General features: G+C 40.2%; 1 protein-coding gene across 2 annotated transcripts in view; it reads left to right on the plus strand.

The window, feature by feature from the left end:
- Positions 1-14,141, plus strand: part of cntn4 (contactin 4) — a 168,906-nt gene that overhangs the window by 119,296 nt on the left and 35,469 nt on the right. For both annotated transcript variants that reach the window (XM_085776463.1, XM_085776462.1), the window contains exons 9-11: positions 5,461-5,600; positions 9,717-9,846; positions 10,719-10,869. In XM_085776463.1, the coding sequence (XP_085632589.1) occupies positions 5,461-5,600; positions 9,717-9,846; positions 10,719-10,869 (421 nt within the window). The remainder of the gene's footprint in view (positions 1-5,460; positions 5,601-9,716; positions 9,847-10,718; positions 10,870-14,141) is intronic.

A 14,141-nucleotide genomic window follows, 5' to 3' on the forward strand; every position in this document is an offset into this window, starting at 1 on the left:
CATTGTTGCTGATAGTCTCATGGTTAAAGTCACACCCACTGGATTTAGATCCTAGAAGCCTTCAGAGTCACTGACAGACTGGGATGTGCAGACCCGTCAGTCTACAGTTAAAACTCCATGATTATCTGCTCTTACAAAATTATGGATATTGCACATTTAAACATGTGTTTTAAAGGGGAGTAAAGGGGGTTTCTGGGTATTTTCACTGTTTATTTTCATTTATTTAAAACCCTACTGCACAACTTAATATCTGACATTTTGGATAGAAAAACCAACTCTGGTGAAAGTGTGTTTGAATTTGACATTTACAGTGAATGATATTTTTTTTTTTTTTTTTTTTTTTACAATTCAACAGTTTTATGTGAGGACATTATTTATGTAACACCCCATTAGGGAATACCGATAGGCCATTCAGACCTCAGGGATTCTGCTTTGAATCTGATTTTCTGTAAGTCTGTTGATGCTCACTTGTCAAAATGACAACTTGACATGTATGTGTTGCACATACATGCCTACAGGTATTTTGCAAATACTGTAGCTGCGCCGTCTTTCCTCCATTCCACGCTAAAGAAAAGACACCTAAACAATGGTAAATATCGCCTATGGTTTGTTCATATATAAAATTGGATTCTGGACATGAATTTTGCAAGGCAAAGCACCCCTCAATAATAAGGTTACTCAAAGTGCTACAAAAAAGACATAAATGGTATAACCTATAAAAGACACAGAACAGTGTAATATATGATTTTAGTGAGAGAAAACAGTTTTGCCTAAACAGTGTGTGTAGACAGTGAGAATATACTAAATCCTGGGATCTCTGGATGTGCTCTCAATATGTGTACTATTCCCCCACAGAGAAATAAATACGTAGAAGAAAATTGAGGATTTTATTCACAGCAGGACCGTAATTAAAACTAATTAAAGACGGTAATGGAACAGCTCCAGGAACACCTTATAAACTAAGTTTGGATTTAAGTTTTCTGAAGCCAAATTTGCAACTTCTTAAGTTTATACATTTTCAACACCAGATTGAGGCAGATATGATAAATTCTACTAATTCTAGTCCAAGACCACAAGTTTGCAAACCTCTCTGACTTTACAAGTTTTGTGTATATACTGTGGAAGGCATGGCCTAAATAATGCTATTCCATTTATATTTTAAGAATATTTTGACCTGCCGAGGTTCGCCGGGCTCTAACTGGTGCTCTGAACAGTCGGCGGGTTTTCCTCCCTCCTGGACAGCTTGGTGTGTGCCTCCTCGTGATTTTCACCCCTTCACATCATGCTGTGTCAGCTGTCAGAAATAACTCATTTGGGGTATTAAACAATTTGTCATTATTTACAGCAGCCCTCTTGAGCTCTTATCGTCAGTCACTACACCAGCCCAGGAGCATGCTGGGATCTACTGTGTCTCTCATTTTTTGATATGTTTTGTCAGTATCTCTCTCTCTCTCCTGCTGTCTGCAGACGAGTGATAAAAATCGGTAATCTTATTTTGAACTCCCTTTGAATTAAGCCTTTGAGACATTCGTCAGCAGCGTAAGCCAATGGGGGAATCGATAAGGGAATCTCTTGTACAGCAAAGCAAGCTGCAGTGGACAAAGAGCTGGGCTTCATGTTGGACAGGAAAGAAATGAAGGTGTTACTTCACAGTGGCACTGTGGTCATTATTAGAACATTTTCACACCCCTTATGTCAATGTTAATGTACCAAGATGAAAAAAAACACAATTTGTCTCTTCTTCTTGTGTTTTAAAATTTCATTACAATCAGTCCCTAATAATTCAACGTATAATCAGCCAGAGCCTGCATATTATGCGGGGCTGGCATGAGTTCATAATCCCCGCATTTCTGTAAAAAATCACATACTGTATCTTCACAGAAAGTTGAAAAATGTTGCATGTTTACTACACAGGAACAACCAGTTTACCCCTGTTGCCTTGGGAACATTATGAAGTGACATTAAGTACGCAACCTCATAAGATAAACGAAACGGGGAAAGCCTAGAGTAAATCCAGCGATTATAAGTGTAAGTCAGCCTCATTTAACAACAAAAATAAGAGCAAAAGATCACACAAAGCAGTTTCCCAATGTCTTAAATGAAAGTGGAGGCACATTATTTTTCTCTCCGTGCAAATGTGTGTTGGAACACAATGCAGGTTTTGCAAGTTCCCTCAATTTCATCACATAAAATTGCATAAATACCCCACATATTCCATAGCATTTTCTAGGACAACCCGTTGCATAATCAAGGATTTTTGCCCGTAACAATCACAAAAAAAAAACTCAGCGTTTTCTTTTTGAAGGACTGTTAAATGTTTGGTATCACTCCATCCCATCTTGCGCTGCTTAATCAAAGAACAGTAAAAGTATCAACTGAAATGAGAATTTATTATCTGTACTGCCCAAGAATCACATTAGTGGTTTTAAGCTGGAGGTGAAATTAGAGTCATTATATCTTGTTACCGGAGAAATTCAGTTCTTGGGTGCATTTCCTCCTTGTTTGTCATAAATCTCTGCACTACAGGCAGTTTCCAACTAAATCCAAGCCGGAGACAAGTGGTTTTGTTAAATTCTCGTCCCTGGAAGAAAAGCTTTGAAAAGAAATGGCCCTTTGCCTGCTTGTTGATATTGATATTACTCAGAGGGAGAGTAAGTGCAGAGCTGTGACAGGTTAGTTTCCCTGTTGTAGTCACATTTGTGTTTCTGCAGACTTACTGCTGCATTATCTCGTAGTGATTTCACAGATAAGGCAAATTCCCATCTTTCCTGTGCTATAGCCACTTGACGTTTGGCCTGATTGTGTGCGCGCTGGCCCCAGTGCAAGCAGAGATGAGCTGCCTGCTTTCATTTGGTGAGCGTTGACTGAGAGTCAATACGTTCACCGTGGGTGAGGGATAGAGTGAGGGTCCCTGACAGTGACCCAAGAACAACAACAATGCGGTGCAGTGGGTAGGGCTCCTGAGCTGGGCACTGTTAAAGGGCTGCAGTAGCATGAATGCTACTTACTGCTCAACAATTGTCCATGATAGAGTCTTACAGAGCAAATTTCTGCCATTTTTTTCTGGCGGAGTTGTCGTCCAAAAGCCCACAAAAAGGCACATGCCACACAATACAAGCATAGCTGCTCATTACAAAGCTTATATTGATTAAAAAATGTCTTCATTATGTCGAGAATAAGCCAAGAGAAGAGACGGGGTCGGTGTGGATGTTACATCACACAGCACACAGATGGAGAATAAATGTCTCCTCTCTGCAGCAGGATAAATAACAGATCTGTCTGCAGCATTCAGTCAAAGGAAATTGGAACCTTTTTACTGTTTGCACAGATAGCACAGATAGCAGATAGCTACAGCACAGCCTCAGCCAACCTTGTGCAGCAGCAGCCTTGGCTGCCAAAACGATCTTAGAGACCTATAGTATGACACATGATCCACTGTGCAGGGCTCTGGCATAAATACACAAGGCACAAATACACCAGACCCCCCCCCCCCCCCGCCGCCCTCCCTCTGCTGGTCTCTACACCCACCTCGTCCTCCTCAGCCAGTCTTTCAGACTTCTTTCAGTCTCCTCTCTGTGTTTCTGAACACCCACATATGCACAGACTCTGGCTCACACATTGCACATCTCACACTGAGATAGTGTGGGGACGCATTTGCAGATATTGAGTTTTATACTCAAAGGCAAAATACTGTATAGCGGAAGCCAATTAGAGCAGGATGTGTACTAGTTGCTGTGCGGCCTCCACAAAGGTCAGTCCTTGAGAGTGGCATTAGGTGAGGACTGTGGAATGGAAAAGTGCGGTCAACCATTACTCTTGTCCTGCCATTGGCCTTGTGTGATATAGGATGATAGGAGCTTGACCTACGCATCATCCGAAATGTACGGAGCGTTGCACAGAGAGTGCCTTACTCATCCAGTTTCATGCAGTACTTTTCGTTGGGCTTAATCATTAACTAGCCTTGAGTTACTTGCATGACGCAGCAAGAATCACCATCACCATCATTTACTCGGATTGTATTGAAGGGATGGTTTTTATGGTACCAGTGGCCACCCTAATATATATATGGATCTGGTTTTCATCATTTTGGTTCTATTAAAAGCTCGCTGGGAGAAGTGAACGAAGCCATGAAGGCTGCTAAATGTGCAATAAATGTGGGATTCAGAGTCCCTGTCACTTCAGCTCACCACAGAGCACTAGAGGCTGCTGTCATTCCTAAATCAACAGACTGCTATTTTAATAAAAGCAACTACATTTTATTCCATTTTCTTTTTCTATATACATATGTATAACAGTCTACCAAAAAAAAAGGCGATTAGAAATGGTCTGTACGCAGCTGTTCATTTATTTATTCATTCATTCATGTCTTTCTTTAGTTTTCAGTTTCCATACACTTTAATGGTATTTAATGTGCTGTTGTTTTTGAGCTGTATTTAATATTTAACCAAGTGTTTATTTATAGCAGGAGTACAGGGCATTGTTGCTATTGTCGGTATTACGAGTGGTTGATTGTATTGTTCTGTAGTTGTTACCTTGGTAGTGGATAATAGGGATCTGAATAAATAAATAATTGAATAAATAAATAAAAACGCATGATGAATAATATGAACAATAATGATAATAATCATAATTTAAAAAAACTTTATTTCTAGAGCATTTTACACACATGATGTAGCTGAAAGCATTTCACAATAAAAACTGAAATTGTACAATAAAATAAAATAATAGAGCGGCGGTAGATGATAAAATATGTAAATAAAAAGTCAAATTTAGTAGGATATTCCACAGTTTTGGACCATATTTTTGCCTAGAATTTAGTTTCACCCAAAACACTGTCCTTCACAGCTGATTGTCCTTGACTGATGATCAATCATAGTAACTTTTGAGGGAAATATTGAAGAATAATTCTTTTTTTACCTGAAAAACATGCACAGCCTGACATGGATTAGTATTCAGTCTTCCACTTTTTGAACTTGCAATCAATAACCCGTTATCATTCAACCAAATTACATTTTTTTATGATGTTTACATGATTCATGTTTTCTTATGCGTTGTATGTATGATTCTGACATAATTATGTTTCTATATTCTCTCTGTGATTCCCAGAGTGCAATAATGGTTTCATTTAATCATTCATTCAAAACCCTCCAGCAATAAGATAGCACTACATGGAAGAAGCCTGTCAGCCACAATCTGGGGGTAAAAAGCACATAAAGTATGTGTTATTGCTCCAAAGGCTTCACCGCTGTGAGCACATGGTGATGACAGCTGCGTAGGCACGCGACTCTGTCCAGAGATTTTAGTGACTTAATCAGTTTCGAACAGTAAAAGCTTGACAGATTTCGAATCCCAGAGAAAATTATGGGCCTCACTAATTTATCATTCCCTCACAGCCAAATTATTTTGTCACTATCAAAACTCTCCAGCTCACTCTCACATTTTTTATGTATATATTTCCAGCCCCTCCTCATCTCACAGAGAAACCCCAAGATGTGCAGAAGCTCATTGATGACTCGCTGGTGTGGGAGTGTAAAGCCACGGGGAAGCCGAAGCCTTCTTACAGGTGGATGAAAAACGGAGAGAACCTGGAGTCTATTGAGGTGAGACCTGCCAGCACTAGCATGTCTTCTGAGCTGTAGATAAAGTTCTGCTTCCAGGGTTAGGCGTTCAACAGCAGCTTTGGCACATTATGTTTTCTCGCATCCTTGCTGCTGCTGCTGCTACAGTAAATGAAGAATGAGAGCAACCATGTCCTGTATTTTCAAAGCTGCATTGTGCTTCTTGTTCAGGCTTTACTGACTAATTACCACGCATTATCATCTTCTTCATTACAACACGGTGCCTCCAGTGCTGCAATACATTATGTTATTCAATTCTGTGCAACAGCATTTATTTTAAAGGAATTAGACTGTGTCTGCCATGCTTTGCTGTGCTCACAGACTAAACTGTGAACAGGCCAAGTATTTCACGCTAGTCTGGAAAGCACAATGATGTAAGAGCTGTCCTAATCTCCTGTTAAATCTCTCCTTGCCGAGTACAGTTATTAATCCCGTGCCACCACAAGCGAAAAAGTAAGATTTACTATAGACAGTGTATCCTACTTTTGTATTAGCTCAATCCCCATTATGGTTATTATGATGACTCCGAGCATCCTACTTGTGCATCTAACTTTCTGTTCCTTCATTATGTTGGTTATTATTTTGGATGCTCTCGCCGGGTTGTTTGGAAAAGATTGATTGGACACTCAGACGCAGCTTCCACCTGATAAATAAACAGGCATTATGTTAATTTGCTTCATTATGCAAAAGAGGCGACAAACACACCAGGGGTTATCGATCAGTACTTGAAAATTATACATGTCGTTGGAATGAACCCAGTCTGTTGTTATATTAGCAGACACAAGGCTTTGCAGAAAAATGCTTCTGTCTCATAAAAAAAAGAAAATAACAGATTTGATGTTGCTATCAGGGAAGAATAATCAACAATCTGTTCAGCCAGTGGCTGACGTTTTTATCAAAACCTTTTATAAAGGTAACACTCTTGTGATTGTTAAGTACTAAACAATAGAAAAACAACCCAGCTGTGTTTTTTATGTCTGTAAAAAAACAGCTGGTTTCCTAAGAATATTAAAGGTATTCTAGTATATATCTTCCTTTTTTGATAAGACCTTACCCCCACTCCTTTCTCATTTCATTGTGAACTGAATAAATTCAAAAGAAAGCACTAGAGCTTTAAAACTATCTTCAGAAACCACACTCTGCCATCTGGATTCATAGCATGTATGATTTAAGGTTGCAGTCACTGTGCTGATTTTTGCACCGCACATTTCCCCCTTAACGTTTGACATAATAAATGGATATATATTCCAAATGCCTGGGTGAGTGGATTAATCAGGGAAGGTGTTACATTGTGTGAAATGCCACCATTAACCACAGTGGCTTAATGAGTGGAAGAGGGAAAGGTCAATGATGTAAGGAGCAGTGGGGGGAGGATGCGCTGTTTGTTGTTATTTATTACAGTGAATCAATTGAGACCTTTCTGATTGTTTAGCTCACAGGAACTTGTTTCTGCTGACAGTTTTTCTAACTTTGAGCCACAGAAGTAGAGCAATCAACCTATAAAATATAACTAGGCCTAAGTTATGGGACATATTTGTTGTTGGGAATACTGGCTTCACATTACTGTAGATTTCCCAGGACTCTTGATATTTAAAGGTCTGATATTATCCACTTTTATATTTGTTTTTGTTTTTTAAACCCAAAACATCTCAATGGATGCTGTGTCCAGGTGGGCTGTGCTAGGTGCATAACTGAGGGTAAAGGACTGTTTAAGTGTGACATCACAAAATTACAGAAGTCCTGAGCATATTTTTAGGCTCAGTTTCTAAATGCAGGCTGTGTGCATTTCTCCATGTACGGGGCTCTTTGATTCTTTTACAGTATTCATATAAAAGCAAAACATGTTTACCTCAGTTTATACCACAGGGGACCCTTAAAGTGAACTGTATGTGGTTCAGTTATTATCAGTCATTTAAAATATTGTATTTAAGAACCCATGCAATTTGTAGTGTTCCACTAATAATAGTGGCTTTCAAACTGGTTTTACAGTTATTGGGTTCTTTGTTGGACAGGCAGCAAACATGCTGCTGCAGTGTGACTGTTTCCCAGGCAGCCCTTACAGATTGTGAGACTCATGGTGTTGCTTTTTATTACCACCCTATGTCAAAATAGCGATGGTTTATTGGAATTCTTTGTTTCTCATGGCTGTTTTCATCTTGGAGAGCTCTCTCTCTCTCTATCTTTCTCTCTCTCTCTCATTCTCACACTCTCACACTTTCTCTCTCTTCTTTATTGACAATGGCTACGGGATTAAGTGACTGCAATTAAAGGGAAAGTCTAGCGTGAAACAGGATTTAGTCCATCTAAAGGAGTATGGGACCACCATACAGATGGCTTATATAGTGCACTTGAACTATGTTCAGTTATTCCCATTTGGACTTCAATGTCAAAGCGCTTTGAATTTCAAGAATAAATGACGCAATTTTAGCAACGTCCACCACATTTTGATAAGAGGACGAGAGGTGGTGTGAATTTCCTGCCTTCCCCCACTTTATTCAGCTCAAGTGGAGCAAAGAGGACAAGCTTTTGTTCTTGCTTGATGTAAAACCATAGCTGAGCTGACTTCATGTCTACTTGTAGTTCTTTCTTACTCATGCATGTACAGTATATCAATCAAATGTCTCAATAGAATTAGCAGATTTCTTTCACAGTTCTACCCTCGTGAACACCAATAATAACTTGTTTATGTTTTCCCTTCATTGTTTATGAGATCAAACTTTTTAGATTAAATTCAAGTTGATCTGATTTATTAGTTGTTTTTGTTCCTTTTGTTGCATTTGAAAAGAAGATTATTTTCTGACTTTTCCTTAAACCCACTGCAATAGATTGGTATTGTTATGACACTGTAGGTTGCTGAAATGTTTACAGCTGTTTTGCATGATTCTCTCAAAGGCTTCCAGTCATCAGTACATCTAAAGAGCAGAGCTGTTGATAGCTTACTTTTCTAAACCATTAAAGTCATTTCCTTCATTGTTTTACATGCTTTTGCAGTTTTAATATCAAACGAATCAACCCAGTGTTGCTGGGAAATGACATTGCCAATCATTTTCATTCAGCATAAGGCGTACAGATGGTCCCCCCAGGTCCCCGCATGAAAAACTGCTGATTTGAGAGGAACGTCATGCTTAATTAATAGCAGCCGTAAACAGGAGTGCTTTCCATGCACAGACTGATATACGCCACCATTTGCCTCCCTTGCCAGCAGGGATGTTCGTCCCTGCACATCCAGAGCTTTCAAGCGTTATGGAAATTCAGGCACAACCTGCTCAAACACAGGATTAGTTTGTGATCTTTCACTGAGGACAGTCTCTCTTTTCATGTGACACTACCTTAATCCCCCGCGACTCGAGTTCAGGCCGCCTAGACACCCCTATAGAAATAGGCTCTAATGACATTAGGGGTGAGCCTGAGGAAAACATAGGAGATGAAGGGCACAGGGTGGCAGAACCTGACACAGCTGCATAGAGATGTATGAAAACTGCTCAAGGATTTAATACTATAGTGAAGGAGCCGAGTCAGAATCCAGGTTCAGAGAGTTAAATGTATATTGAGGATTAAATGCACTGATCCAACTGAGTTTTTAGTTCATCAGGCCCAGCCGTCCTTAAATAGATCTTAATTTGATGGCTCAGTGACGAGCAAGATTTCCCCCCGCAGGCAGGCGGGCGAAAAACGATAGTCCAAACAGATGAAGAGGTGGTACAGCATGACCATGTACACAGCATTTAGTATGTATAGGGCATACCTATCAGAAAAGCAATTTTCACAATGCAGTATACCTCAGATGTTACGATATTCCTTCCCCCCTCTTATCCCCTCCTCCTGCTGAAGGGGAAACAGGCCCTGTGGTGCAGTCAGAGATATAAATAGGGCATGGTTTTATTTCACTCTCATAAACATGCAGATTGATTAGGGTCATTTTCTGCTAGCCTGCCTCCATCCACCCAAGCCTTTCCCTCCATTAGTGATGAAAACCTAGATTTATTGCCACGTCTGTCACTTCCAGACCATAATTCACTGGTGCACTGGCTGCGTGTTTTTATGTAGATGAGCACTGGGAATAAGGTATATTAAAGGCATGTGTCTCCATGTCCATAGGAGCGCCTACAGGTTGCCAATGGGGCGTTGTCAATCAGTCGTCTGACCCTGTCCGACATGGGAATGTACCAATGTGTGGCTGGGAACAAGCACGGAGAGGTCTACTCCAACGCAGAGCTGCGAATTATAGGTAAGATAATGTGCACCTGCCTCTGTGTGTGTGTCTGCGTTGGCATGGAGACGTGTGCGCACGCATACATTTGTCCGTGTTTGTTTTCAAGTTTGGTCCATCTTCTTCCTCTGCTCAATAGCGGCAGACGACCTCCGGCCTCTCTGCTATTGGCCACTAATTGAACAGCATTAATTATAAAGTGAATGCGTCCGGCTGACAGTGATGTATGCCAGAGCTGCTGTATTCACCAGCCTCACCCATCTGCCCCGTCAAGCCTGTCACTCTCCACTCTGGGCTGGCAGCAGCTCTCATTCACTGTTCAACCCCCCAACGCGTCTCATCCTGGTCATGTGGCCAAAATCAAAGGGGACATTCAGAGAGACAATGGCAGGGACAGTATCACACAGTCGCACACCTTTTTGAAAAGGGCACATAATGACTGAATTTCCCTTGGGGATTTATGAAGTAATACCTCTTATCTCCTTTAAGTGATTTTTTAGTAAGGGAAAGTTCATGTTGGAATAATCACTTGTTGAAAAGGTAAAAAACAAACTGTTTCTGTTCCTGCTGCAAAAATGTTGTAAAGAATCATACTGAATCATCACTGAATGAGAATAATAATCATGTGTATTGGTCTCTTCCTCAACATCAAATGCAAGACTATTTAGCATCTAATTACCAATTTTTTTAGAATGTACATAATGCAATTCAGTGTCTCTGAATAATCCAGGGCAATACTGCAATGTATAAATAATCCTAAAATACGTTTTTAACATTTGTAAAATGAGATCAATTTAATATCAGATATATGATAAAAGATAGTGTGGAGGAACGGGGATGATGTGAGGCTTTTACAAACACTGGATTTTACTATGCTGCTCTTGTCTTAGCGGTTGCCCCAGATTTCTCTCACAATCAACTGAGGAGCCAGACGCTGGTGAAGGTGGGAGGAGATGTGCTCATCGAGTGCAAGCCCAAGATGTCTCCTTGGGGTGTGATCTCTTGGCGGAAGGGCAGCGAACCACTCCGAGAAAGTAACAGGTAACACAACATTTGCACATTTTGTTCTGCTTTCACTGCCCTGTGAGGGACGGCTGGACCGTTCCCTGTGTTCGCTCTGCACGTGCTCTGCGTACATGTAGCCAGGTACGGATCCCTGGAGGTCGTTTTCATGTGTTTTAATACAGTCACTCGCTCCTTCCCCGATGTAGCATATTGTTAACATCTCTAATGTGAGGTTGCCCCCAGCTGGTAGCAGTACTGGCAATTATGTTGCTTAGAAAAATTGACAATCATAACTATTATCTTTTTTTCTTTCCTTTCTCTTTTTTTTGATGATGTCATCAGGGCTTCATAATATCATCAGTTAGGCTCAGCTACTGTCTAGAAGTGTGATTTGTCTACTGTAGAGGAAGTGTGATTTGAAGAAACAATATAAGACACAATCAAACTGCATTATGGGACATGTATTTTACAGGCTGGCCGGCAGTCTTAAAGTCCAGATAACACAGCCTCTGCTTGTCCATATGTAACTATTCCCCCTTTTTTTTACTTACTGTAATAATAACAAAAAAGTCAATTGCTGTAATCCCTCTGTAAAACATGCATCATAAAGGTATAGCTATTAATTAAATAGGTTTATTTAAAAATAGTCATTGAAATATAGTGTTCATTGCATAGCCACATTAACAACACTTTATCTGTTGCTCTGCTGCAAAATAAATGTGCACAAGTGGCTGTTGTTTTGTCGCTACATTAGTGTTGTCACCAACAGGAATTCATGAACTTCTCGACTTTCAGAATATTGAATTTGTAATGAGAAGCTATTTTTCTCATCCAGCTATTCTTCTAAAGAACCACAGTACTGTATCCACGTGCACCAACAGGCCCCTGGTCACTGTGTGCATGTATTAAAGCTGTATTTCCGTGGAGATGTTTTGATGCAGCCCTCAGATGTTCTGTGAGAACACTCGCAGAACAGTTAAGAGGAAAAGCAGCATGAAGCCCAACTGAGTAATGGTTAATGGGGTTTGCCATGTTTTATCTTCAGCTCTTTAGTGGTGGCCAAAAAGACCAGCTGCTGAGTAAATCCAAAGTGCTAATCAAGTACTTTTCACCTCAGCAGGGATGATAAAGCTCCAGAAATCAAATTATTTGACTTCTGATACGTTTCCAAGATTCTGAGAAGCAGACGGTGGACTTAGCGTCCTGACACATTTGACCCCTGAGATGGGATGTGTGCTCCATGTGATAACTTTTGCCTGGTTGTGTGTGTGTGTGTGTCTCTGTGTGTCTCTGAATGAAGTGTGAAGTCTGGCCCAGTAGCCTCATTGCAGACAGGGGTCACCCATTGGGTGTCACCACTCTAGCATGACTCCGTTCTGACAGCAGGCCTGTGTGCACAGTGTCTTGCCAGGCTTTGCATGTACACAAAGCAGTGTTGTTGCTTGTCAAACAAAGTGGCGGGGAATTTGCATAGTGGTTTCGCTGTTGGTGCCCTTCACTCGCCCTGTGCCACTTCCATCACACATTTCAACCTCTCCGCCCCATTTTGACTCTGTTGTTTTAAATTCATAGTACAGATCGATTTTACATTTGTCTTCAATGTGACATGAATTGATGGCCTGGTGAAGTGATAAATGAAATGGCGTTGTCTGTACCAATGTTAAACAGATGCTTTGTGCTGCTTTCTTCCCCTGAAGTTCTATCTCTACTTGTACTTGTCCCTCAGTCTTCTCACTATTAATCACACCAGGGTTAGAATTTATCAAGTCTGACGCCTGGATTAAAGTTAAAAGAGGTAAAAACAACAGTTTGGAGGAGTTGGGCCATCTTTCCTACTTGTAATGGTGAATATCACAGTATCTTTTCTATGCTCATCAGACACCACTGAAGTGGATGATAGTGTTTCTTGACCTCAACATTTGTGGAACATCTCATCTACCTTCCTCCCTCACACTAGTAACTAGTGCGTCCGCTCGTGGGTCACACCCAAACTGTGACACTGTATGTAAATAGGAGCTAAATATCTAACATGTTTTATACACTTTACTTTACCTCTGAATAACACTGTCACTAGTGTCAGCTATTTTCTACCTTAGGACTTCAGTCAAGCTGAATAATGTTAATTAGCTGATGGCGTACACTTCTTTAACAGTGTTGGCTTAATGACTTTAACAGTATAAAATGTCATGTCTCTTATTTAATTCTGGCAAAATGATTGCTCCATTCTAACATCAATACAGATTTGATTATTTTGTTGGATTATTATTTTTTTCAATTTTCATTTCTTTTCCAATTTTGATATCAGCCTCTGTAAAAAGGCACCCTCATTGTTTTCAGTTTGACCTGGTTGAGTGATTGGACAATATAAAAATCCATGTATGCTGAAGGCTAGCTATTAGCAGTGGTGGAAATTAAGTGCATTAAGTCCTGCACTGAAGTACAGTTTTAAGATACTTCTACTGACAGTAAGTGTTTCCATTTGATGTCATAATTTCATTCTACCATAACTACCATTCAGAGGGAAATATTGTGCTGACAGCTAGAATTAAACATGTATGACACTGTATGGACTTTAACATGTCAGTTCACTGAAAACACACGCCTGCACTGTGATGAGCTCGCTTTCACCCTGGAGGAAAAAGTTGACCCTCTTGATTGTCATTGATATTATCATTCACACTCTGAATCACATAACGACCAACTACTGTGATAAATAATGAATGCCTCAAGATCTAAATCTTTGAACGGTTATTAATGAGTCACTGGTGAATTATCAAAATTAGGGAATTATCTTTTGTTGCAGCTGATCGGTTTAGTTCTTTAGTGGAAGTCATGATGGAAAATTTATACTAGATGGATTTCTTGAACGCTGTCTTTATTCTGGTAGTTTTAAAGTCTGCTTGATGTTCAGAAATATGTTTTAATGCTTTCACTCAAAATAAATGAATAATATTTGGCTCAGCCCACCTGTGCTGCTCCAAAATTGAGAAGAAAGAGGGACAGATTTGAAATTGAAATTCAACAATCCCCAGCTGTATTACATTAAAATGATTTTTCTTTTTTTGCCATCATGCCAGACTGTATTGCCAGCAACTGAGTGGAGTGATGGTTTACAGAGCTTGAAAACACACGCCAGAGCCTTTAAATGTGCTGATTACAGCTCCCTCTCACTCTCTTTTCTATTATCCCCCATTCCTCTCATCTGTGACATATGCACATACACCCCTGTGTTGTACGCCACGCAGTAAAACTGTGGAGCATCTGCCGTGGTAAACATTAGAACAGTTGTCTCTGCCAGCTAATAGCTG

Source organism: Trachurus japonicus, chromosome 5, assembly GCF_045865225.1.
Source record: "Trachurus japonicus isolate A0001 chromosome 5, Traja_1.0".
NCBI lineage: Eukaryota > Metazoa > Chordata > Actinopteri > Carangiformes > Carangidae > Trachurus > Trachurus japonicus.